We start from the raw sequence: 27,395 nt of genomic DNA, 5'->3' as shown, positions 1-27,395 counted from the left end.
TTGCACCAGAGGTACACTTCAACTGTGAGAGACAGAATGTGAAAAAAAAAATCCATGAATTCACATGGTAGGATTTGTAAAGAATTTATTCGTAAATTAGGGTGGAAAATAAGTATTTGGTCACCTCAAACAAGGAAAATCTCTGGCTCTCACAGACCTGTAACGTCTTCTGTAAGAAGCTTTTCTGTCCCCCACTCGTTACCTGTATGAATGGCACCTGTTTGAACTCATCATCTGTATAAAAGACACCTGTCCACAGCCTCAAACAGTCAGACTCCAAACTCCGCCATGGCCAAGACCAAAGAGCTTTCGAAGGACACCAGGAAAAGTATTGCAGACCTGCACCAGACTGGGAAGAGTGAATCTACAATAGGCAAGCAGCTTGGTGTGAAAAAATCAACTGTGGGAGCAATCATCAGAAAATGGAAGACATACAAGACCACTGATAATCTCCCTCAATCTGGGGCTCCACGCAAGATCTCATCCCGTGGGGTCAAAATGATCATGAGAACGGTGAGCAAAGATCCCAGAACCACACAGGGGGACCTGGTGAATGACCTGTAGAGAGCTGGGACCAAAGTAATAAAAGTCACCATCAGTAACACACTACAACGGCAGGGAATCAAATCCCGCAGTGCCAGACGTGTTCCGCTGCTGAAGCCAGTGCATGTCCAGGCCCGTCTGAAGTTTGCCAGTGAGCACATGGATGATACAGCAGAGGATTGGGAGAATGTCATGTGGTCAGATGAAACCAAAGTAGAACTTTTTGGTATAAACTCAACTCGTCGTGTTTGGAGGAAGAAGAATACTGAGTTGCATCCCAAGAACACCATACCTACTGTGAAGCATGGGGGTGGAAACATCATGCTATGGGGCTGTTTTTCTGCCAAGGGGACAGGACGACTGATCCGTGTTAAGGACAGAATGAATGGGGCCATGTATCGTGAGATTTTGAGCCAAAACCTCCTTCCATCAGTGAGAACTTTGAAGATGAAACGAGGCTGGGTCTTCCAACATGACAATGATCCAAAACACACCGCCCGGGCAACAAAATAGTGGCTCCGTTAGAAGCATTTGAAAGTCCTGGAGTGGCCTAGCCAGTCTCCAGACCTCAACCCCATAGAAAATCTGTGGCGGGAGTTGAAAGTCCGTGTTGCTCGGCGACAGCCCCAAAACATCACTGCTCTCGAGAAGATCTGCATGGAGGAATGGGCCAAAATACCAGCTACTGTGTGTGCAAACCTGGTAAAGACCTATAGTAAACGTTTGACCTCTGTTATTGCCAACAAAGGTTATGTTACAAAGTATTGAGTTGTATTTTTGTTATTGACCAAATACTTATTTTCCACCCTAATTTACGAATAAATTCTTTACAAATCCTACCATGTGAATTCATGGATTTTTTCTTCACATTCTGTCTCTCACAGTTGACCTCTGTCATCATTTTAGGTGGGGGAACTTGCACAATCGGTGGCTGACTAAATACTTTTTTGCCCCACTGTATGACTTAAAAATAATAACTTTTTTGGTTACTTGAACTCAACACTCAACAGACACAGTTTAAAGTTTGCTTTCAAGGACAAAATTTTCCAGGAACAGATCCATGAAAATGAAAAACATCATCAAATTTAAATGGGACTGCACTGATCCTTAAGGTTAACTATTCTGAATTATTATCTGAATCTTTTCTGGGGGTTTTTGTTTGTTTGTTTGTTTGCTTTTTGTTGTTGTTGTTGTTGTTGTTGTTTTATTATTTTGTGGTGCTGTTGATGCCATTCCAGAGAGGTTTGGGCTTTCTGAAAAGGAACTGAGAAGTTTAAGTTTGATGATTTCATTTACATTCCAAGTGATTTGTTATGTCTCTGTACTCTATAGACGCTACATACTTTTATAATATTATTAAGCTGCATTGCCACAACAACCGTGAAAACCCCTTTTGGGTGATAACCTTCTAACTTGTGTCTATATAATATATATATATATATTTTTTTTCATTTTGTTTTTTTCACTGAAAGGAAACAAAGGACAACATTAAGGATCAATTGTAAAGATTTTGTTCAGCCTCACCATTGCCAAAAACCTTTTGGCCACTTTTCTACTTGTTTTATTTAGCTCTCAGTTTGGCATGTATGTCATCATGATATTATTTATTCCACATGTATAAAGTATTAGACTAGTGAGAAATTTGGCATTCACTGTCATTTACTCCTTTCAGCCTCTTGGTGTATGTAACAATTACGTAACTGTATGTTCATTAAAACACTTCGACCAAGACCACAGGGGTTGTGCTGACTGAAGTTGTTATTTGTTGGCAGTACAATTAAAGAGAATTTAAAATCTGAACAGCATTTATTAATTTTCCTTGAATTTATACCTTATTTGGAGTAAGCACATACATTATAATCAATATACACTAACACTAATAAGAAAACAAACCAGGCAAAACTGGCCAGTAACTGAAACTCAAAGACACTCTTTTGCACTGACTATTCAAAAGTATGGTCAGTGTTGGGAAGGTTACTTTTAAAATGTATTCCACTACAGATTACAGAATACATGCTCCAGAATATATTTTGTAACGTATTCCGTTACATTACTGAATGAGAATAATGTTGTGCCGTTATGGGTGCTTGTCTGATGCAGGGGCGTTAACACCTTTCTTATATCACAACTCTGAAGATCGATGAACGTTGTTAACAGGTTTACTGACATTCAAAAGGGTGAAACTAAAAACAAGACAAACAATACAGTCATGATATACATATGTGCAGCATAATATGCACTTATATACTACATTGCTACTACATAGCATATGTCATATGTCTTATTATATAAACTTGTACTATCGATGCTATCCCAGATGACATCCAAAATCGCGGCTAACTAGCTTAACAAAGGGACTAGCTTTACAGCCAAATATTACATTAGCAGGCAACTTATTGCACAAAAGCAAAGTAAGAACTTATACTTTAAGTACATACACAGCAAATTCAAAAGTGTTAAATGTTTTGGTGTTAATAGTCTTCTTGCAAAAGTAGAGTTAATTTTACTCTAAGTAGAGTCACATTCTTTTAATGTAACTCTGAGGTGTAAAATGATAGTAGTTAAAATCGAGTGTTAAAAATGAGTGTTTCTCTGTCAAATCTGGAGGTGTTAAAATGGAAACATTAACTCTTGACCTCTTAACTCTGAACTCCTACAGGGGCTATGACACCAATAGAGTAAATTCACAGACTCCGCCCCCAGCACGGCTCCAATCGAAGCTGAAGTGAAGCCGTTTCAGAACATTTTGCTCTACATATTTGAGTTGTTTGCCATGCTTGGTAAGTCATTTTTTTTTACTGTGCTGCAATTGTTTACTGGATTATTTGTGCCATTAATTAGTGTCAACTAATTTTTATTCAATCTCCGCACAGGATATGCTTGTGAAGATGGAATATGGGGGAGAGCAGAAGTGCGCTGAAGTTCCACAAAGGGATGAATGAAGGACATGCATATTGTATTGAAGAAATAAGTGATGAGAATGCTGTTATTTGCATTTACCATGTCAGACCTTTTGATAAACACAATTCTAATGAAAGTGAGAACATGTATACTGTTACATCTTTCAGAAAATGTTTTGAAATTGTGGTGCACAGTTCAGAATAAATGTTTTTCAAAAACCATTGCATCTTTTTAGTAAATGTTTATTTCCAAAATAAATTTCTAGAAGTTCAGAACAGTAAAATTCCCGCTTTTTAGAATGAATTAGAAGATAACTCTTATGTAGTTAAACTAAAATAATCTTTGAGAGTTAATATATAAACTCTTAAGACCAAGTGTTAAATTATCAACTCCAGACAGATTTGGTGTTTAACACTAAATCGGAGTTAACGTACCAACTCTCCAAAAAGAGTTAAATTAACACTTTCTGGTGTGGACCCATATAGACACTTTAATAGTGTTGAAATCAAATCTGACAGTGTTAATTTGGACATGCTGGATGCTGGATGCTGGACAATCCATTATTATTTTCTTCCTGCTCAATGAAGTTTTTTCAAAATAAAGCAGTTTCTAAAATGTATTGCTTGGAGCAACCACAGAGGGTGCTGTAAACACATAATGAATAACAAACTGAGTCAAAATGATATTTTAGTGATACAACATTTTACAACTTTTATTTCAGAGCGTTCTCACTCCCGAGGCGTAACATGTCGACGTTTTGTCACGTCCCGCGGCGTTCCTGAGGAACGCGAAAGGAGACCTTCGGCGTTCTTATGGTACGCGGCGGGTTATGGCTGGAATCCAGTGCAATGACGCTCCCGCGGTAGTAGACGTTCCAGCCCTGTATTCCAGCCCTAAACCTAACCTTATCCCTAGCCCTGACCATAACCTTATTCCTGACCTTAACCAGGACTTTAATAATGTTAAATAGCGTGTTTCTAAGCGATTTGAAGAAAAAGAGCGAACATGTGTAGGTTCAGTCCAGACGGTTCTCATATTTCCTCTTTTTCCGAGGTCGTCATTTAGGAACGTGGTGGGTAGCCGAAAACGTAATATGGTGACGATTTGTCACCTAGCGTAAAATGTTACGCTTTGGGAGTGAGAACGGGTTGTTTATTTATAACAGAACAAAGGTATTCTGAATACTTTGGATTACTGTTGTCATGCGTTTTACAACTACATTAATGTACTATTGCTGTGTGATTTATTACTATTTCTGAAGGCTACTCGCCATATCTATACCAACTATATTTTTAAATTTTAATATAAAATGAGTAACAGTGGGTTGACATTAGATAAGACTGCACTTTTTCCAGCGATTTGTTATAGAAAACTATTCCGCGTATATATAAAACAGGTACGCGGCTCCAAACCGTAGTAAAGAGACCTCTGGCTAGTACATTGGGTTCCGTGTCGGGCTCGTGGCCGAAAATTAGCTTTACTTTATTGCCTGGTTCAACTTTGCTAGTGAGAGACAGAGTGAGGTGTTGAAAGGCTGCTCCAACTGAACTTATTGTTTCGGAGGAAAACACAAACACAGTATACAGTCAAGTCTTAATAGCTTACTTACAACTGGGCTTGTCAGGCACTCTTATAGGCTGCAATGGTTATTATTATATTTACATGCTTCCATCTCCTGTTTCTGGTCAGTGACAACTTGTACTTGTAGACTCTCCTGGCGCTCACAGACACATAATGGGTATGGCAGTCCATTCTCCCTGCAGCACAGACTACACTGCCCATGAGGCTACATTCTTTAGGGCTATGCCTGTAACACTCTGCCTATTGCCTTCATTTTAAAAAATTTTTTGAAAAATAATTTTTAAAAATATTTCTTCACTTCAAGCGATGTGGCATCATGGCAAGTAGAGGTGACATGGGCCGCGAGATTGAGACACAGACATTAGAGCCTCTTAATGCGTGTTTTGTTTAGGTTTCTACCCGCGTGGAATTACCAAAAATAGAGAGGGCATAGCTTAACATATGAAACAGGAAAAAGCTGCTGTGTAATCCTTTTATTTTAACAAAGTAACTGTATTCTGAATACCACCTTTTAAAACGATAACTGTAATGGAATACAGTTACTCATATTTTGTATTTTAAATACGTAATGCTTGTACATGTATTCCGTTACTTCCCAGCACTGAGCATGGTAATGTATACCGCTTGTCACAAAAGTAAGAAGAGACCTACTTCATAACTCAAGGATTTAACCTGTTATTATGACTTAACATGCTGCAGGTTCTAATCATGTCATCACCTATCTATGCCAGATCATTTAGCCAAAGTTCTATGGTCATTTCTTTGGTTTTGAGGGGGGGGGGGGGGGGGGGGTTGTAGTTTATTTAACTTTTTAGAACATTTTATACAAAAGGATGAACAGACAAACAGAAAACACAATGAAACAAGGAGGAGATCAGTTTGAGAACAGAAAAAGAAACAAAATACCTCAGCGCATACAAAAAGCACATGGCTATCAATACACCACAGAAACACGAGACAAGCAACAGGGGCGGGTAAAGGGTAATAGAGAGCTGGTGTAGACATCGCATCCGGTCCTGCAGCATGTCTGCGCTGGTCCAGTCGACCGCCATCTTCCCCGGGAGGGGACAAGCATTGAAGGCGTTTGGAAAGGGAGGGGGGATGAGTGTGTATCAGTTTTTGTGTATGCGTGTGTGTCCAGAGTTCAGCTGAGACAGTGTCCTTCGCCCTGCCAGGCTAAGTAAACAGTCTTCCAGCCAACCCAGGTGGCCTTGCATAGGGGAGGAACAGTCTAAGCACAGTCTGTTATCAGGGTGTTTTTGTTCAGCTCCAGCCTTGAGATCATAGCTGGCGCCAAAGTGGTAGCCGCATGAAGCGATGGTGGTTTTTACTTTAGTGCGAACAACTCATGTGAATTTCAAAGCTGTTCTAACAGTCCGACACTGGTCTCTCAATCTCCTGTTGGAGAGATGTGAGCATCTCCATGATGTTATCAAACTTACGCTCCGTGATGTTGTCCTTCTTGTGCTCAAAGAGCAGATTCTGAGAACTCACGACCGCAGTGAGCTTCTCCAAGATGTAATCAATTTTCGCTCAGAGGTCTTATTCTGAGTGCTTCTCCAAGGTGTAATCAAATTTTCGCTCAGAGATCTTATTCTGAGTGTTCACAGCAGCCGTAAGCTTCTCCAAGATCTTATCTGTGCTGCGCTCAATGAGCCCATTTTGAGAACTCACCACTCGTCCCATCGATTCAATCCCTGCAGGCAGCCTTGTGGGGTTTTAAACAGCCGATTCCGCTTTCTTTAATCTTCGATAAGCCAGGGCCAAGCCAGGGCCAAGCCAGGGCCAAGCCAGCTCCGATCAGCAAGAACCCTGTTATCATGGCTCCGAATAGCTAGATATCTTCAACACTCAGGCTCACCCGAGCCCAGACTTCTTGTTGAGAAAAGGGTGTCAATTGCATTCAGGGACCAGTTGATCAAATCCATAATTCCTCTTTAGGTTTTAGAGAACAGACTGTGAGAGAGTGTTCCAGGGAAAAGTAATACAAAATACACAAGACTGGAAAAGGACACAAGAGGCTAAGCAGGGAAGATAAGGGAGGAGAGGAGAAAAGTGCAACCGACTTCGCCAAGAACCAGAGAGAAAAAGAAAATGTATACAAACAAGAGAAAGGCACACAGAGAACAAGTTGCTTGGAGCAAAGAAAAGACATAAAAACATCTCAGAAGTGCTTTTTATGTATTTATTTGTGCAGGTCGTCAGTATTCCCATGTTTAGGCTGCTGCAGACGTTGGTTATGCAGCAGCCCCAACATCTTGTCAACAGGAAAGGTTTATACCTTTTATATTAGATTATTGATATTGTAATAAGAGGGTTACCTGTTCATTTGTTTTTATTGATAATCATGGCTCGGTGTTGCTTTTGCACATATAGCCTTTAGAACAACGACGAAACCCATATCACCCAATTGAAGCACTTCGCTCTCGCACTGCAGGCTCCTAGAGTATTTAAAAGTAGAATGAGAGGGCCCTCTTCTCTGGAACCAGCTTCGAGTTTGGATTCGGGGAGACAGACACTATCTCTACTTTTAAGATTAGGCTTAAAACATTCATTTTTGCTAAAGCATATAGTTAGGGCTGGACCAGGTGACCCTGAGTCCTCCCTTAGTTATGCTGCAATAGACGTAGGCTGCCCGGGGATTCCCATGATTGCATTGAGTTTTTCCTTTCCAGTAACCTTTCTCACTCACTATGTGTTAATACACCTCTCTGCATTGAATCGTACCTGTTATTAATCTCTGTATCTCTTCCACAGCATGTCTTTATCCTGTTTTCCTTCTCTCACCCCAACTGGTCGCAGCAGATGGCCACCCCCCCTGAGCCTGGTTCTGCCGGAGGTTTCTTCCTATTAAAAGGGAGTTTTTCCATCCCAGCCTGGGATGGTCAATTTAGTAAAGTAAATCCATTGGGCATCTTTCTTTGCCTTTAGACAATAATTCTGATGGCAAAAAAGCCAAACGGGGCAGGCAAAAGAAAAAATAAATAAATAAATAAAAGGGAGTTTTTCCTTCTCAGTGTCACCAAAGTGCTTGCTCATGGGGGGTCAAATGATTGTTGGGTTTTTCTCTGTATCTATTATTATAGGATATACTGTACAATATAAAGCGACTGTTGTTGTGATTTGGCGCTATATAAATAAAATTGAACTGAATTGAAACACAGGGTTGAACATTATATCACCATGTTTGGTCCCCCGGTGTTTGCACAGGCGTGCCTCCTCAACCCTACGAAATTGTCGTGGTCTGGGTGGTTTTCCACAGCATCGGCTCCTCCCCACTGGGTGGAGTCTTTGTTGTTCCTCACCTGATGGCAATCGTACCAGCAGTATTTATGACCAGCGCACTCAACTGGTCTTCGCCAGATTATCTGCCAACTTTAGTCAGTTCTCGGCCTCATGTCCGTTCCTTGGTGACTCATCGTGTGTATTAACCGTATCTCTGTTTTTCTCGTCAGCCTCTGAAACCCACCTACCAAGTTCTCCTGGATACCAGTTTGCTGCCGCCGGTAATCCCTCTCCGTTTTGGAACTGCCATTCTCTCCTGCCTGCCTCCCTGCATTGCATACAGCACCCACCTGGACCTCTCCTGCCTCCCCCCTCCACGCAACCCCACCTGCAAGCTTGTAAGACAGCTCAGTGTACTATCCTTAGATTCACTCGCAACCCTCTGTGGGATTCCCCTGACTGCTCTCTCCTCTGTTTCAGTGCCCTGGCCCGCCACAGTTTCCCCTGCCCAGTACCTGCACCCAGTTATCCCTGCCATCTAGTTATCATCACAGTATTTTCTCTCGCCTCAGACATCTAGTTTATGTTCATTGATTCTAGTCTGCACTTTCTGTTAGCCTCTGAGCATTGTAAAATAAAATCTCTTTTCGTTACACCTCACCCCTGGCCTCCGGTTTTGAATCTGCACTTGAGTCCATCCCATTTCCACAGGCCACTGCGCCATGACAGAAATTCCCCATCGCTTGGGAAAAGTTTGCAACCATGGAGCGCCTCGGCATCGTACAGCGCTCGAATAGTGCCTGGGCCTCTCCGCTACACATGGTGCCCAAATCAGACGGTTGATGGTGGCCGTGCAGAGATTTTCGCAGTTTGAATAATGTCACAGGTGATATGTAGGGCTTTCAATGATTTTGTCCTATCATTGCCTATACCCAGGGGATACCATACCCTGCATTTACGGACTTCCTAAGATCCACAAAGAAGGTGTCCCACTCAGACCCATTGTTAGAGGCATAAACTCAGCCACTTACAACATTTCGAAACACCTTGCTACCATTCTAGCACCTCTTGTGGGGAACACCCCACATCACATCAAGAACACCACTGACTTCACCGACAAGGTCCAGAAGCTTACTCTGGATCCAGATGAAACTATGGTGTCCTTTGATGTCTCTTCACTTGCATGCCTACCACGGAGGCAGTGGAGACTGTCAGAAAATGACTACAAGAAGACAGCTCCTTGGAAGATAGAACCAACTTCACTCCCAATCAGATTTGCACACTGTTAGACCTCTGCCTTACCACCACATATTTCATATACAATGGGGGTTTCTACAGACAAAAACATGGATGTGCCATGGGCTCCCCGGTGTCACCTATTGTAGCCAACATTCACATGGAGGAAATGGAAAGAAAGACCCTTGGCTCTTTTAAAGGGAGAGTACCTAGCCACTGGTACAGATATGTAGACAACACCTGGGTCAAAATCAAAACATAAGAAGTGGAATCCTTCACTGCTCACATTAACGCTGTGGATAAAAACATCAAGTTCACCAGGGAAGACACAAAGGATAACTGTTTGCCATTCCTGGACTGTGCCGTGTGCATTGAAGAGAATGGAAACCTCAACCTCTTTGACTCCCACCACCTTCTGGAACACAAACTTGGAGTAATAAGGACCTTACAACACTGGGCAGAAACTGTTCCCTCTAAGTCTGAAGGGAAAAAGAAGGAACACACACATGTAAAGAAAGCTCTTAAAACATGCGGTTTTCCTAATTGGTGTTTCATCAAGTCAGCAAGTCAGCAAAGATGCACAGAAAAGAAGACCAAACACCAGCTAAGGGGGATAAGAAAGACAAATGCAACAACATCCTCTATGTAGCTGGTATATCGGAAAAACCCAGGAGAGTCTTCTCCAAGCACAACATCCCAGTTTACTTCAGACCCAGCAACACACTCAGACAAAAACTGGTTCATCCAAAAGACAAAACGCCTAAACACAAACTTAACAATATAGTGTATGCTGTACAGTGTAGTGAGGAATTCCCAGACCTCTACATTGGAGAGACCAAACAGCCACTTCATAAACGTATGGCACAACATAGAAGAGCCATCCTCCACGGGACAAGACTCAGCTGTTCATCTGCATCTAAAGGACAAAGGTCACTCTTTTGAGGATGCAAGTGTTCACATTTTGAACAGAGAAGACAGATGGTTCGAAAGAGGATTGAATGAAGCCATCTATGTCCACTGTGAATGGCCATCTTTGAACAGAGGTGGTGGTTTACGACACCAGCTGTCTGCCATCCGCAATCTAGTTTTGAAATCCCTTCTCAGGCGCCTTAACGCCCACTCGCATCCTGGGCCATCTAACCTCAGGAAATCACATGATAGGTTGGGGCTAGGTTACACAATGAACTCACCTGAAACCTTGGCTGATTGTGACCTACACCCATTTTCACACTTTAGCTCGTGTGTTTAGGTAGAGGATCAATAGGGGGTCCTTTGTCCCTCTTGAAGGGACACTCCCTTAGGGCTTAAATCTGGGACTCTCCACAATTTGACCCTAGAACTGAAACATCTTCAAATAACTTAAAGAAGTCCAGATGCTTTTCTTTCCAAGCTCCTCCCTAGAACTAACACGAGGAATTTTGCTACTGCTGTGTCAAAAGTGAAAAGGGAGGTTGACCCTGCATTGAGGTGAGAACGAGGTTCAGATGTAGCAAAAGTCTACTTGTTTTGTGGAGCTGGGCATATGCTAAATCTGTGTCCTTCATTTGAAGGAACATTGCACAGTGAAAGATGTTCCTTTTTGAAAGAGAATGGGGTGTATTTTATAGCTGTATGAAGCAAGGACTGTAGGAAATGTGTCGTGTAATCAGAAACACCCATGTCCACCCCAAGAAGGGAGAAAGTTTTTCAGTTCAAACTAAAGGAGAAGGAGAACCATCACATGAACATGAAGGGTCTCTGTATTCTGTTCAAAGCAGTGGTGTTACTGGGGTCAGTGAGCAAAACAGTGCTCTCTCCATAATCCCAGTGAGTGAAGTCCAAGAAAGGCCCCCAGTAACTGATAACATATACTTTTCTGGATCCTGGGAGTTCAGCATCATTTTGAAGGAAAACTGGCATTCTCTTATGTACAATGGGTCAATAGAAAATGGTCAGTAGCCATATCATCTCAGAATTGCAAGTAGTTGAATTGGATTTAGAGAACTACTATGAATTGTCAGATTTATTTACACAGAAAAGCATGCCTGTTCATCGATGCAACATTCCCCAACAGGAAAATGTCAACAGTTGACCACACTTACAACATATTAATGTCTTGGAGATAAATTTCGGGGTTGACCTACTGATTATGACCAATGTTGTTAGAAGTCAGGATGGAGGTCCCTATGCAGTATAAACTATACTAGGGTTGAATGGCGAATTGCCCTCTTAAAGGAGATTGTAAGACTGAAATTGCTGATGTTATGCTGCTAAATCTATGCAGACCAAGCTCCTGCAGCATTGTATACGGATCAAATAGCCCATAGAAATAGGTAAGCGCCACCCACACGGACCTCTGAGGGACATGGTCGAATGTATTCTCCAAGTCCACAAAGCACATCTAGACTGGTTGGACAAACTCTCATGCAGCCTCAAGCAAGGATAAAGAGCTGGTCCAGTGTTCCATGACCAGGATGAAAAGCCCATTGTTCCTCCTGTATCTGAAGTTTGACTAACAGATGGACTCTCCTTGCCAGCATAGACTTTCCCAGTGAGGCTGAGGAGTCTGATCCCACTATAGTTGGAACAAACCCTGTGGAAACCACCATCCCAGTCTGCCAATCCAGAGGTATCACCCCTAATCTCCATGCAACATTGTAGAGGTGTGTCAACCAAGACTGCCCTCCAACATCCAGAGCCTTCAGGCTCCTGCCACCAACACCCAGAGCCTTCAGGCCCCTGCTACCAAGGAGTTGTCTAACTGCCTCGGTGACCTTGCCCCAGAAATAGACATCTCCGAACTCCTCCCACACCCAAGTTTTTGCTTCAGCCACTGTGTGAGTCATGGTGGCTTCCTTTACCTCTGGTGTCCATCATTTGGGGGGGGGGGGGTTACCACTACGACAGGCACCAACAACGTTATGGCTAGGGATGGGAATTGAACACCGATCCTTGTTGAGAACCGGTTCCCACTGTTTCAATACCTTGGAATTGTTTGCCATTTTTGCAAACAATTCCCCTATCGATTCCAGTCGCCTCGAATGATGTCACCATGTTGTTTTACCCAGTAGGAAACATGGTGCCTAAGCGGCACAAACGCTCAAACGCTTACTCTACAAATATACAGAAGCATTTGCTCACAAAACACTAGATAACGTTAAATGAATGTTGTGTTTTTGATTCGCTCCGAACTAGTGAAGCTCAACCCAGCAGCAGCGGTAACGTTTGCATGTCTTCTCCTGTTAATAGGGCCGGTAACTAATCAACTAACATTGCATATTATGTTAGCGTGATTTGCCTTATTGCAAAACCTGCTATTACTGTGCATTGCATTTAGATAACCGTGACAAGAGAGAGAAAGACAGAGTCTGGCTGGCTCAGATGCTGGCAGTTCTCGCTGCAGTCTACCGGTAGCTTCTCCTGTCACAGAGGCAGGGAAAAGTAAAATGATGCAGGCCAGGATAGATGAATGTCACCGAGTAGTGACTAAGTTTGTGGTAAAAGGCACAGTAGATGCCCCCGAGTTTCGGTAAGTGAATGTGTTTAGTTGTAGGCTAAGTCAGGGAATGTCAAAGTTGCATGTTCTCCTCTTACCAAATGTTTCATCCGTTTCCATTTGTATATTTTTTAGAGAAATGATAAAGACTCTGACCCCTAAGTACAAAGCCCCAAACAGAGACAGTTTAACCAACCACTTGATCCCTGCTTGGTATGCAGTTGAAAAGGCAAATCTGATTTCTGACCTGAAACATGTTTTGAAGGTAGCCATCACTGCAGATGGATGGACAAGTTTTAGTCAAGATCATTACCTCACAGCTGCATTATGTCAGGAATGGCCAGGCTCAAGAAAAAGTCCTCAAAACCAAACCAGTGTACCAGGCATAGACAGGAGCAGCTGTAGCAGTAGAGATTGATGAGATCTTGGAGGAGTATGGTATCAAAGACAAGGTTGTGGCAGCCACTGTTGATAATTAGGGATGGGTATCGTTTAGGTTTTGTCCGATACCGGTGCCAAACCGGTACTTTTGAAACGGTGGTGGTACTTAAAGGGTGCTCGAACCTGTGCTTAAAGAATGTAACACACAAACTTTGTCCAAAAATGTCTTATGCTTATATTTTTAGCAGTCTCTTTTTTCTGCAAAATGATAACCAAGTTAGCCTTTTCTGTTGATATAACATACCTGCTTTGGTTGGAACTGGTGCTTAAACAATGGAAAACACAAACTTTGTCCTAAAACCTCTCATGTTTAGCTGTGTTCTTTTGTAAAATGATAACAATGTTAGCCTTTTCTCAAGCTAAGGGCATATATGGTATCACTCTTGGCTGGAAGCAGTGCTTAAACAATGGAAAAAACACAAACATTGTCCACAAACCTCTCATGTTTAGTTGTTTTCCATTTTTTCTTTGGTCATTTTAGCCTTTTTGGCCAGGGCAAAGGGAGTATCTGCTATCAAGAAGACAGCCACATGTAACTACGACAGTGTTTGCTAGTTCACCTTATGTGTATTAATTTAATAACGTGGTTAGCCTACTCACCGTAATTTACACACGAAGCTACTCACCCAGAGAAGAACGGCTGCTGCTGCCATCATCATCCGTCATCATTTCTGCTACACTGGCAGGGCAAGGGCCAGGACTCTCCTCTTCGGGTTCTTGGGGGATGTTGCTAACTCCAAGTCCGATAACAGGCACCACACCCGCAGTAGATGTGCTCGGTGTGAGGTCTTGCAGCAAGTTATCAAATACGGTGCATTTCTCAGCTTTTAAAAAATCGGTATGCGTTGCCAGGTGTTTTATCAGATTCGAGGTGTTACTTCTTTTGCACAATATTACCTTAAAGCACTTGCTGCAGGTTGCTGAGTTTGCATATTTTGCTGTGAAGTATAGCCAGACTTTTGACCGCTTCGCCTTGGGCATTTTTAATCTGTAGCTCTGCTCTAAAAGAACGTACACCTGGGTCGGCCTACTGTCCTTGGAAAGGTAAAATGATTGGCTAGAATCCAATGTGTATGACATGTCAGGAAAAAAAAACACTGAAATAAAGCACCGAAATGTGCACTGCTTTTCGGTATGATTACTACCATTTATGTCAGAACCAGTGCCATAATGGCACCGGATATCAGTACCCATCCCTATTGATAATGCGGCCAACATGGATGTAGCTGTCAAAAAGCTACAAATTCTCAAGTTTCCATGCTTTGCACACACCCTGAACCTTTGAGCTCAGAAGCTCTACAACTGTCTTGCCATTTCCAACTGGGCGGCAAGAAGTCACTCTGTGATTGTATGGATGAACAACATGGCAAAAGTGGTCCTGAAGGAGAAGCAAGAGTTGCTCAGTAAGCATAGTAAATAGTTTGTTCAGATTGTGTATATGTAAATCATTAGATCATGATCAAAGTAAATGTATAAACTAAGATAAGGAATATTACATTAGCATTTAAGTTGTGAATGCAATACTCCCCAGAGCTGCCCAAGCATATGCTGCTCCTAGATGTAAAGACCAGATGGACCTCTCTGTATTTGATGATGGAGAGATTCTAGCAGCAGTTTCCTGCCATCCAGGCTCCAGCCATCGATCCACAGATAAGAAAGTCAATGGAAAAGGAAAGCTGAGTAGTACTGAAAAATAATGGGTATATGGCTTAACTTGTACTCAGGTTCGGCAATGACGACTTAAGAAAAGTAGAGGAGTTTGTGGTACTCATGCAGAAGCACTACACCTCCACACTAGCAGTTTCCAGCGACAAAAGTCAGACCTGTGGTGAGATTTTGCCCATCCTGCAAAAGCTACAGCAACACTACACCGTACAAGAAGATGACTTTGCCTTCACAAGGAGCATAAAGGAGAACATTTGGAAAGATCTTTCCAAACGATACTAGGATTCATTTATCATAAATAAAATGACAGTTATAAATACTTAAGGATAGTCATGATGTCACATTTTCCTCCCTTTTAAAATTTAAGGACACTGATATCCAGAGATTCATGGAGGAGGCCACTGTCTTGGACCTCCGATTTACAGTGGGGCAAAAAAGTATTTAGTCAGCCACCGATTGTGCAAGTTCCCCCACTTAAAATGATGACAGAGGTCAGTAATTTGCACCAGAGGTACACGTCAACTGTGAGAGACAGAATGTGAAAAAAAAATCCATTAATTCACATGGTAGGATTTGTAAAGAATTTATTCGTAAATTAGGGTGGAAAATAAGTATTTGATCACCTCAAACAAGGAAAGTCTCTGGCTCTCACAGACCTGTAACATCTTCTGTAAGAAGCTTTTCTGTCCCCCACTCGTTACCTGTATGAATGGCACCTGTTTGAACTCATCATCTGCATAAAAGACACCCGTCCACAGCCTCAAACAGTCAGACTCCAAACTCCGCCATGGCCAAGACCAAAGAGCTTTCGAAGGACACCAGGAAAAGTATTGTAGACCTGCACCAGACTGGGAAGAGTGAATCTACAATAGGCAAGCAGCTTGGTGTGAAAAAATCAACTGTAGGAGCAATCATCAGAAAATGGAAGACATACAAGACCACTGATAATCTCCCTCGATCTGGGGCTCCACGCAAGATCTCATCCCGTGGGGTCAAAATGATCATGAGAACGGTGAGCAAAGATCCCAGAACCACACGGGGGGACCTGGTGAATGACCTGCAGAGAGCTGGGACCAAAGTAACAAAGGTCACCATCAGTAACACACTGCAACGGCAGGGAATCAAATCCCGCAGTGCCAGACGTGTTCCGCTGCTGAAGCCAGTGCATGTCCAGGCCCGTCTGAAGTTTGCCAGAGAGCACATGGATGATACAGCAGAGGATTGGGAGAATGTCATGTGGTCAGATGAAACTTTTTGGTATAAACTCAACTCATCGTGTTTGGAGGAAGAAGAATACTGAGTTGCATCCCAAGAACACCATACCTACTGTGAAGCATGGGGGTGGAAACATCATGCTATGGGGCTGTTTTTCTGCCAAGGGGACAGGACGACTGATCCGTGTTAAGGACAGAATGAATGGGGCCATGTATCGTGAGATTTTGAGCCAAAACCTCCTTCCATCAGTGAGAACTTTGAAGATGAAACGAGGCTGGGTCTTCCAACATGACAATGATCCAAAACACACCGCCCGGGCAACAAAGGAGTGGCTCCGTAAGAAGCATTTGAAAGTCCTGGAGTGGCCTAGCCAGTCTCCAGACCTCAACCCCATAGAAAATCTGTGGCGGGAGTTGAAAGTCCGTGTTGCTCGGCGACAGCCCCAAAACATCACTGCTCTCGAGAAGATCTGCATGGAGGAATGGGCCAAAATACCAGCTACTGTGTGTGCAAACCTGGTAAAGACCTATAGTAAACGTTTGACCTCTGTTATTGCCAACAAAGGTTATGTTACAAAGTATTGAGTTGTGTTAGGGAAAATATTCTAAAACACTTCTTCGGTAAAGACTCAGAGAAGAGAAACACACAGAACTTCTTGCTAGCAAGGGCAGTCTCAATGACTCGCGCTGAGCACTGCCCCTGGTCTTTATTTTATACTCCATTGAACGTGTGTGTGTGTGTGTGTGTGTCCTGCTGATCAAAGGGTCATAAAAGGTACATTCTTGGTCAGGAGAAGGGTGAAGAAGTCCAGCAGTTAAAGCACTTAGACTAAAACAAACGTAACTACGTTAATCCTGCCATAAAACAATAAAACCAGGTACAAGCTCTCTCGTTCTCCCAGGACGTGGGGGTGCATTCCTGAGGTGCACGCCAAGCCTGCAGCCTGCTAGAGATCACACACAATTGATTATATGCCTCTAAGTATACATGGTTGAATATTTCCTAATACAAATAACTACATGCAGTATTCTACCATATGCAAACTTATATCACTAAAAGATTATACTGACTACTAAATACAATTTTCCATAGACAAGTTGTATTTTTGTTATTGACCAAATACTTATTTTCCACCCTGATTTACGAATGAATTCCTTACAAATCCTACCATGTGGATTCATGGATTTTTTTTCACATTCTGTCTCTCACAGTTGAAGTGTACCTCTGGTGCAAATTACTGACCTCTGTCATCATTTTAAGTGGGGGAACTTGCACAATCGGTGGCTGACTAAATACTTTTTTGCCCCACTGTAAATTCAAAGTGGATAAGGATGAAGTCTGGGACAGGAGATGAGGTATTTCAATATGACAGTTCATTTTTCATTGTAGCACATTTCCATTGCGAGAGTGATACCTTTCATCTATGGATCCGTGGTACTTTGATTTGTTTGTTTATTTGTCACTTTCTACTCAAGCACCTAGAGCAAGGAGTCACACAGGGAGAGTTGCTCGAAGATGAGGATGAGGATGAAGAAGACTATGTAAGTTTAGTTCATTGTGATAATAATTTAAATGTCATGGATTTTTCATTTTTTGCTTCATTTTTTATTATGTCCATTTAATTTCAGGCGCTACCAGTAAAGCAAAAAAACAAAACAAAAAAAAACGGCCTTGGAAGAACTCTTTGAAGAGGAGGACAACGAGCTGCAGTCATTCCAACAATGGCAGCCCGTTCTTTCCCTGGCCCAGAGAGTGGATCAGGAAATCCAGCAGTATAGAAGCCTAACCCCCATCCCCTGCAAGGATAACGCTGTTAGGAGGTGGTGGGTAGGTGTATTGTTGTTGTTTGGGTTTTGTTTTCCTTTTGGTTGTAGGTAGGCGAGGCGGGGCTTGATGGCATTCCAGCACACCTGCGACGCATCGGACGTCATCAGTGAGCAATTTTAGGGAGCAGAGTAACGGACGTCTGGTGTCGGAGTATTGTCGCTGTCACAAGTGGTAATGAGTCAGCACAGGCTGCATCTGTTGATTTTACGCTGTGGAGCTGTATGTTTTAAAGGATCCACGTTTCACCTGCTTCTCTTTGTCTTAGCCTGTTCCATCGCCTGCCCGCCTACCTAGGATTTTGTGTTGGCTATTGTGGATCCGCGACGGAGTGCTACGTACCATCAGGCGGCGATCACCGCAGCGGCTGTGGTTTGGGTGGTCAAGTAAGCTCTCCAACTCTCTCCGTCCACTTGTGTTTAACGTTCGGCTATCAACGGTACGCCATAAGCTGTGTTTTGTTCCCTGTTGTCAGGTAGCTCCGGTGCATCTGCTGCCTACCTGCATACTTCAGCTCCGTCTCATCTCCTCGGTGTTTATCTCCTGGCACATTTTTATCCATCACTGTATATAGCCCCTTCCCTTGTAAATATTCCCCCACTCGTGTATATATAAAGCTTGCATCACAAACTATTTTGCGTCCGTGTGTGTTTCTGCCACGTAATCCATCTGTGTAATCCAGCAGACCTAACAAACGCCACCCTATGGTGGTGGAGCAAGAGAGAGACTCTGCCCCTGCTGTCAGCACTGGCTGAAAGGTTTCTGTGTGTGCAGGCATCCTCCACCCCGTCTGAGAGGGTGTTCTCCACAGCTGGAGAGTCCAGAAAGATCACATAGCCTTCCTGACAAAGCAGATATGCTTATATTTCTGCAAAAGAATCTTTAATTCTCCATAGTTGATGAATTGCACAGTGCGCAGTTCCATTGGACTTGAGCTGATTGTATTTTTTGCTGGCTGGTATAGTTTTATTTTTGAGTGTTTAGCTCATATATACTTTTAAAAAGGAGAGTGTAAATGTTACTGGACATTCTTGTATAACAGCCACAGAATAATTTATGTTATACTTTGTTATTGCTACAGAAGAATAATTATTTTACTATTATTTTACATTTACAACTTTTTTTCTGGGGACCTCGTGGCACCCCATCGAGGAGCCATAGGCTGTGGACCTCTTAAGATCTCACTGTTGGGTTTGTAAGGTCATGTTACTCATAAATTTCTATCTTGTTCAAAGATAAGATATAAAACAAAATTCCAAGCTAATCGACCTGTGTGTTCTCCTTTTTTAAAAATAAGAATCGATAAAGAATCAAATTGTTAAACAGAATGGAAAATGGAATCGGAATCATGAAAATCTTATCAATTCCCATCCCTACTTGTGGCCATAGCTCAATGCAGCAGCTTCGGCAATGGAAGTGCTGAACATGGTCTATTTGGACTCAGTGTCCAAAGTCTCCCTCAGAATGCTGTTGAAGCTCTGCCGGAGGTGTGAGTTAAAGATCTTGTGGACCAGGGCCTCTGCCAGGTGTTCTTAGTGCATCCTTAATATAATTAATAACTTACCACCAGGTGGTGATCAGTTGGGGGCAAGGAATGCTGTTTGTATAGTCACTCATTAAGACCATGTTGAACACTAATTAAACGCTAACTGTTAATTCTCTCCTCCCTGTCAGCATTGTAGTTGTAAGAGCAGTACCAAAGCTTTGGTTTCCTTCTCCTGCAGTACAGTGTCATTTCACTGAGACCCAACATTTTAGGACATATTTCTTGCATATTTCATTATGGCAGAATGCACAAGCACATACATTGTTGTTGCTATCATGGTGCTTTCTGTCTGGTTTGCCCTTTTGTATAACTACTCAATTTGCATTTAAATTTAGATTTTATTGAATAAAAAAAACAAAAAAACAAAAACATCATCATGCCATGCTTTCACTTTCAGAAACATTATTCATCAATAACTATAGAATGCCAGCATCACTTTTTGTTTTATTGCTTTATCTTGCTTGTTCTCTCATGACCTGGGTGGCCAAGACAGGGAAGAGGACACAGGAAAGAGGATGCAGACACCACACTGAGCCTCGTAGGCACAGTGAACACAAGATTTTATTTTGGCATGCGAGGGTGACACACAGGGATTAATTGTAAAACACTAAACATGAACTAAAGGTGAGAGGAAAGAAACCTAACCTCTGGAGTTGGTCAAACTGAAATACTTGCGCAATACTACAAACCTAAGAAACTGAGAATTAACTCATTCTATGGCAGGCAAGAAACTCAGAGTTATTAGATACAACACTAGTGAATTACTATGGGACACTATGAACAAAAACAGAAATATGAAGCACTAACTATACTAGAAGAATCTCAGCAATTCACTAAACAGTCACAAAACATGAAACAAGAGTCACACTACAAGTGCGGTAAGAGAGCCCACAGGAAAAAGTCTGTTTAGCTGGCTGGAGAGGCAGCCAGGGAACCCGACACTGGGTATTTTCCAGAACAGGCACCCTAAGTTGCAGGGCAGGTGGAGGATTACGGAGCTACGCTCACAAAGTCATTTTACAGGTGGAGGCGAGGCTTGGGGGAAGTAAGGTCTGTGTGATGCTAAACCAGTCCAGATTAACTAACTGTGGAAAACTGGACAGGGAGGCAGACAGGTGAGTAAATGCCGAAAACAGCGAGCAGACCAGCAGCTGCGTGTAGGGAAGGTAAATGACAGCGGGATCCATCCGTGAGGCTGATATGAATAGAAAGACAAGATTAGCTCAAAAACTACTATGACGATAAGTATTTAACTGTGGCTTTCAGTAACAAGGGTTAGCTGACGTTCCGGCAAGGAATGTTTGTGAGTCTTAAAAGTCTGTCTGCTGATTACTCACAGGTGGAGCAAAGACAGGAGGTGTGGCAACTCTGCCCAGTGGTGGACTCACTGGCACGGTGGAAAACCCAGCACTCACCTGGACTAGGACATGTTCAATGTGTACAACCTCTGTTATATTTATAGAAACCCTAATCGTGCATGGATATATGTGTAAAAAAAAGTGAATGAATTTCCATTAGCTGCTCATCACTGTGTTTGATGTGGAGTTCCGGGAAGAGAAGAACATGCTCCACTCTGAGCTTCTGCAAGGCGCCAAGAACTTTTTGAATTTTCTTCACCTCTGAAGACTAGTCAAGGGAGATGAGGACCCTGTTACCTTTGTAGGTGAGTTGCTGGGTTTTTGACAGATGCAGTATTAATTCCCTATTTAGCGTGAACTAGTAAGGACCCGAGACGAGTGGTGAAGTTCATTTTATTATGTCTTTCACAAGTGTTATTGTTGATTTCCCCTGGTAGCTTTGCCAGATCCTACGCCGCACTCCTCGTGACCGGTGGACTTCCTTATTGCAACTGACTCTGGTTTTCTCATCATCCTCGTTCTTCTCAATCTGAATGTGACCTTTAATACAATTTCTCACTCTATCCTCTTTGTATCCTGTAGACTTGTATCCATTGGCATTAGTCATAACCAGTGTTAGGACTAACGCATTATTAAGTAACGCATTACAGTAACTACGTTATTATTGTGGTAACGAGCATGGTAACTAGTTATTATGCCAAAACCAGGAACGCGTTACTCGTTACTGGGATTTAAATAGGCTCATTATTCGTTACTTCGTGTGGTGGCTATCGCGGAGTTTCCACAGATTCAATAACATTAGCAAGTGGTGGAGGCCAGCAGGTGGATGAAGGAAAAGGGAGGCAGGAGGAGCAGAGACCCGAAGCGGCTGCCAGTCTGAGTATCAGGTGAACTGAACTTCAGGTAAGAAGTTATGACCTGCAGTCTGAGTCAGATATAAACAAAGTTTAGGTGGAGTTTATTATCGTTGTGCTGACTTTTTCGTACCGCGTACTAGCTAGCATGACGGAGTTTCTATACAGCTGGGTGGGTGCTATGTTACTGATGTTGAACTTTATTTTGTTCATATGGTTAATTATTAGATTTGCCAACTGTCCCGTAAAAAACAGAATCGTCTTGCATTCAGAGAAAATATTACGCGTTTCGTATTGAGGCGAAAAGGAACATTTTGTCCCGTACTTCAGCTACAATGAAAAAGAGACAAAGCTGGAGTTATTCTGTGTTTATGCTGCACAGCTGCCTCTTCTTCTCTCATCCTCTCCCCTCCCTCTCCTGTTTCTACTTCAATCATGAAACTGATCAGTGATCAGCTGATTGGCTTTTCTCTCTTGTTTATTAATCGCCCACTTTGTGCCAGAAAGAGGAAACCAGCGGATGTCGCGCTAACGTTTAAGCTTGATCAGCTGATGTTAGAATTTATTTAATATTACTTTCTAGTATCAGCTGATGTTTGTTGAACAGGTGATGGAGAAACAGGTTTACCTTTTAGGTGACATGAATGAGTTGAAGGGAAGTTATGAACTGTTTCTGAGAGACAAATAACACCAGGATCCTTTTCTAAGTAGCCAACAGCTTGTAACTGTGCAGGGGCGGGTCTAGCAAAGTTTTGTCAGGGGCCCAGGTGGGGCATTAACAGGGAGAGGGGGGCACAAAGAAATACTTTTCTTTCTTATTCTCATTTAAAATGTCTAGCTTTTAAAAAAATAATTATCTGAGTCTTACAACAAACAATTGATTGATTGATACATATATACCATCAGAACAGTGTACATCACTGTCACAACAGTGTTTGTTTTCATTCAAAGTCTGTATGATTTTTCCTATAATGGTGGGCCGGTCTCTAGTCAAATTCCCCGGGACGATTTTTTTTTTGTCCCAGTCCAGCCCTGTATGCAGTTCATCTGCAGTCTGGTGTTACCTACTGAAGGAAATTGCCGTCCCGGGTTCCCTCCGTGGCGTGAGCGATAAGCAGAGTTTTTCCCTTTCCTTATAAGATTCCTAATTATTCAAAGTAACACTCAGGTATGCCGTTCAGCGGGTTAGTTACAGCGCCGGGAGCAGTTAGGAGAACAAAGTGACACATAGACTGTTTCAGTTTGCTCTCCCACAATCAACTCAAGGTTTATTAAGTACACAACAGCTTATATAGAGGAAAAAGGTTCGTGTGTCAGCATGTTCTCAGTTCAAACCGGTACAGACCAAATAAGGAAACGTCTTCCTGCCTTGTGAGCAAAGAAGTATCCTTTGTGTAGTTTATCTCTTCAGTTACAATTTATGGTCATCCCAGCAAAATACACTCCTAGACATAGAATACAGAGTTCTTTCATTAGTGAATTCTGAAACAAACCACCTGGCTTTTTAACAAGCTCTTTTCTAAAAGATAAGGAAGGGAGGATGGGAGTAAGGAAGTGGTCTCGTCTCTGTGGTATTTTCGACCTTGGGGTACCAGCCTGTGATTCTTACACATCAATTCTTGGGTCACAGAGAAAGAGAAAAACAACTAGTAAATGGGCCTTATTGAGTAACTCTTTTCTGTATAATATCACTACAAAACAATATCCTGTAAATGCTACCATGGTATCAAAATATCACAACACCTACATCTTCCTATTCAGAAAGCAGAATTTCCGAGTTCTGAGTAGGGGAGACCGGGGATAGTTGTAACATTTTTGACATTTCTGTCTGTAAATTGGAGCTCGTTTAAGGTAGTGGATTCAAAATGTAATGCAAAAGTATTTACATGTCTCTGCTATTAAATAGTGCAGCTATTTTCTCTGCAGCACAATTACCCATTGCATGGTATGGCCTCAAACACAAAGAGTGAAATGTTACAATTAACCCCATAGTCTGGGTTAGTTGTAACATATCCTGGGGTGAAATGTAACACAATGAAATAAGGGTATACTGATAAAATATTAACATGTAATCTTTGTTTATTCAACACATGAATGCACTTACATCCATTTATGTAGCTATGTGTGTGTGTGACAGAATGCAGAAATCTAGCTTTTGAACACATTCCAACCCCCCAAAAAAGACAAATTATGGAATTTTCTGCAACTGAATATTTCATTAATTTTGGTTGGTCTTCCTAGAGTTTGGCCTCATTGGCTCAGTGGGCATTATAACCTACAACTCTTGCACCAATTTTGAACATAACAATGAAGCTGAAAAAATTTCGTTGTGCACCAGCATCGCAATTCCATTACTTTTTATCATGGCTTACCTTGGTGTGGTTTGCAAAGTGCTTCAGAAAGATGAGGAAATCTGTTTCTTGCATCCATCCTGATTTATTTCCACTACCAGTACTTCCTACTGGTCCATCTCTGACACAGTGGTCTGCATAATGTATGTGTGGGAACACAAACAGTGGAGGAATTGTGTTGCCAATGGCCTTAACCGCATATACAAATGCGACCAGTGAACCTCTCTCTGCTGATGTCGTTGCCCCAACTTGTTTAATATAAGTTAAAGTAATAGTGTGGTAAGTTGTAACATCTGCATTATTGTTACAACTAACCCAGACTGTTGCTGTTACAACTGACCCAGACTCCTACAGCCATGAACTAGCTAACATTACAGCCAACGGCTAAAACATTAGCACTAAAGACCTACACAGAATAGACATACAAATAACATAATTTAAGTTTGATGAGTTTAACTGCAAAGCAAATAATGCTATTAAACATTGAAATAAAGTTGAAAAACTTACTTTTTGGCATACAAATTACTTTTTTTCATGTTAAATTATCTGTGTTTGACAAAATGTGCTGATTTTTCACATGTGATAGCAGAACTGAGTTGGGCATGCACAGGATGAGTCACATCATGTGAAACTTAGCCCTGATTGGAGAAATTGGAAGCGTTACAACTGACCCGCGTTACAACTATCCCCGGTCTCCCCTACAATCGAAAGCACCACGACTGCAGTTTTTGTGTTGGATGTAAAAAGCAGTCTAGAATCATGTGGCGGTCAACGACAGTCCAGGCGTGGGATTTCTCTCGTGGAAATATGCACATTATTTTTTTCCTTTCTACACAGCAAATCCAGCATGTCCAAATTAACACTGTCGGATTTGATTTCAACACTATTAAAGTGTCTATATGGGTCCACACCAGAGAGTGTTAATTTAACTCTTTTTGGAGAGTTGGTACGTTAACTCTGATTTAGTGTTAAACACCAAATCTGTCTGGAGTTGATAATTTAACACTTGGTGTTAAGAGTTTATATATTAACTCTCAAAGAGTATTTTAGTTTAACTACGTAAGAGTTATCTTCTAATTCATTCTAAAAAGCGGGAATTTTACTGTTCTGAACTTCTAGAAATTTCTTTTGGAAATAAACATTTGCTAAAAAGATGCAATGGTTTTTGAAAAACATTTATTCTTAACTGTGCACCACAATTTCAAAACATTTTCTGAAAGATGTAACAGTATACATGTTCTCCCTTTCATTAGAATTGTGTTTATCAAAAGGTCTGACATAGGTGAACTGGTAAATGCAAATAACAGCATTCTCGTCACTTATTTCTTCAATACAATATGCATGTCCTTCATTCATCCCTTTGTGGAACTTCAACGCACTTCTGCTCTCCCCCATATTCCATCTTCACAAGCATATCCTGTGTGGAGATTGAATAAAAATTAGTTGACACTAACCAATGGCACAAATAATCCAGTAAACAATTGCAGCACAGTGAAAAAAAAAAGGAATCCTCTTTGAGCCATTTCTTGTGTAAAGTATTTTCCCAAAAGACAAAGACACAGGCAACAGGTAATACTGAACTAAATGTAAAACCTCAACCTTTTTCATTTTTACCTAAACCGTGTGCACAAAACTCTGGAGGGATCTATGCTAACGTAGAATCCAGTCAGGACGCCTGCTACTGCTGTTTGCTCGTTTTTTGTTTTTTTTATGGGAAATCGTTTTCAGGCTTCAAGTAGCACCATTATACCAACATTTCACATTCTAGACATTGTTTTAGGTGTATTTGACCAAAAGTTTGACTGAAAATTCACATGCAAGCTTTTTTCAAGGCTGTGGTATTTGCCCGCAAACAATACCTTTCAGCTAGCTAAAACAGAATATTATGCTATAAGTGACCAACATGGCTAATGCCTTTCACACAGCTTTGTCTCAACTCCAAAGAGCCACAGAAGTAAAAGCTAATAGAAATAATTGAAACAATCTTTGAAAAAATGACTTACCAAGCATGGCAAACAACTCAAATATGTAGAGCAAAATGTTCTGAAACGGCTTCACTTCAGCTTCGATTGGAGCCGTGCTGGGGGCGGAGTCTGTGAATTTACTCTGTTGGTGTCATAGCCCCTCTAGGAGTTCAGAGTTAAGAGGTCAAGAGTTAATGTTTCCATTTTAACACCTCCAGATTTGACAGAGAAACACTCATTTTTAACACTCGATTTTAACTACTATCATTTTACACCTCAGAGTTACATTAAAAGAATGTGACTCTACTTAGAGTAAAATTAACTCTACTTTTGCAAGAAGACTATTAACACCAAAACATTTAACACTTGTGAATTTGCTGTGTATTGGTAGGTGGCACAGTGCACTTGTGGCAATAAGCAAGCTAGAAGACTGGCAAAGTTATGGAAGCAAGAGAATTCTGAGTAAAACCAAAGTTACTTTCCCTAGGAAGTAGTTACTCTGAAAGTAACGAGTAACTTGAAGTAACTGAGTTACTTTTGATAGAAGTAACTAGTAATGTAACTAAGTTACTAATTTAAAGTAACTTACCCAACACTGGTCATAACCCCCTTGCCTAGTTCACCTCATGTCTCTCAAATCACACTTAGTTTGTTCAACTTAAATCTCACTCTTTAAATAATTTTTTTTTCTGTGCTCCAGGGTTCAGTACTTTTATTCATTATTTGCATGCTTTCTCTCGCGCTCCCTTAGGTCTTCCCACACCACTCACTTTATTGTCCCCCCTGCCCATCTCACCACTATGGGGAACAGAGCTTTCAGCCACTCTGCTCCCCGACTCTGGAATTCACTTCTTCCTGATATTAGGAATACAGCATCTCTTCCCTTATTTAATTAATTATTATAGCCTTAAGATTTTCTTTAGTGAGACAGCACCCTCACCCTGAGAGCCACCCCACCCTTACATGCAAATGCAGTGCTTAAATATGATTAATTTTACACATTGATGTTGATGGTATAATCTATAGCTGTATTATTAGCGTTGTTGTTTATTTAAATTAGGCCAATTGGAGATCTGGCAGGCCAAGTAAGCATTCCTTTTAAGCCAGTTATACTTTCTGGTCTACAAGTCTGCTAGAGCCCACTCAGGTCCGAGTGACATAAATAGAATCCCCAGCTGGTGAGTGTGAGGGTCTGTGCAGACATGTGCCTGCCTGC

General features: G+C 41.7%; 1 protein-coding gene, 2 long non-coding RNA genes and 1 pseudogene across 5 annotated transcripts in view; 3 read left to right on the top strand and 1 right to left on the bottom strand.

The window, feature by feature from the left end:
- The window catches only part of LOC146684488 (paired box protein Pax-7-like), a 132,629-nt gene extending 123,719 nt beyond the window's left edge, over window positions 1-8,910 (top strand). For both annotated transcript variants that reach the window (XM_085444732.1, XM_085444733.1), the window contains exons 9-10: window positions 8,481-8,648; window positions 8,731-8,910. In XM_085444732.1, the coding sequence (XP_085300858.1) occupies window positions 8,481-8,648; window positions 8,731-8,792 (230 nt within the window). In that variant the 3' untranslated portion in view covers window positions 8,793-8,910. The remainder of the gene's footprint in view (window positions 1-8,480; window positions 8,649-8,730) is intronic.
- Window positions 1-27,395, bottom strand: part of LOC146684485 (uncharacterized) — a 447,043-nt gene that overhangs the window by 88,459 nt on the left and 331,189 nt on the right. The window lies entirely within an intron of this gene.
- Window positions 79-3,665, top strand: LOC146684489 (uncharacterized). The gene is made up of 2 exons (XR_014917300.1): window positions 79-3,323; window positions 3,417-3,665. It is a non-coding gene; the product is annotated as an uncharacterized LOC146684489 (long non-coding RNA).
- Window positions 13,101-15,512, top strand: LOC146684487 (uncharacterized; annotated as a pseudogene).

Source organism: Copadichromis virginalis, linkage group LG20, assembly GCF_057382275.1.
Source record: "Copadichromis virginalis isolate Kocher_CV1m ecotype Utaka linkage group LG20, C_Virginalis_male_GT1.1, whole genome shotgun sequence".
In the NCBI taxonomy this organism is placed as follows: Eukaryota; Metazoa; Chordata; class Actinopteri; order Cichliformes; family Cichlidae; genus Copadichromis; species Copadichromis virginalis.
The sequence above is the reverse complement of the archived record's forward strand: the minus strand, read 5'-3'. Positions and strand labels throughout refer to the sequence as shown.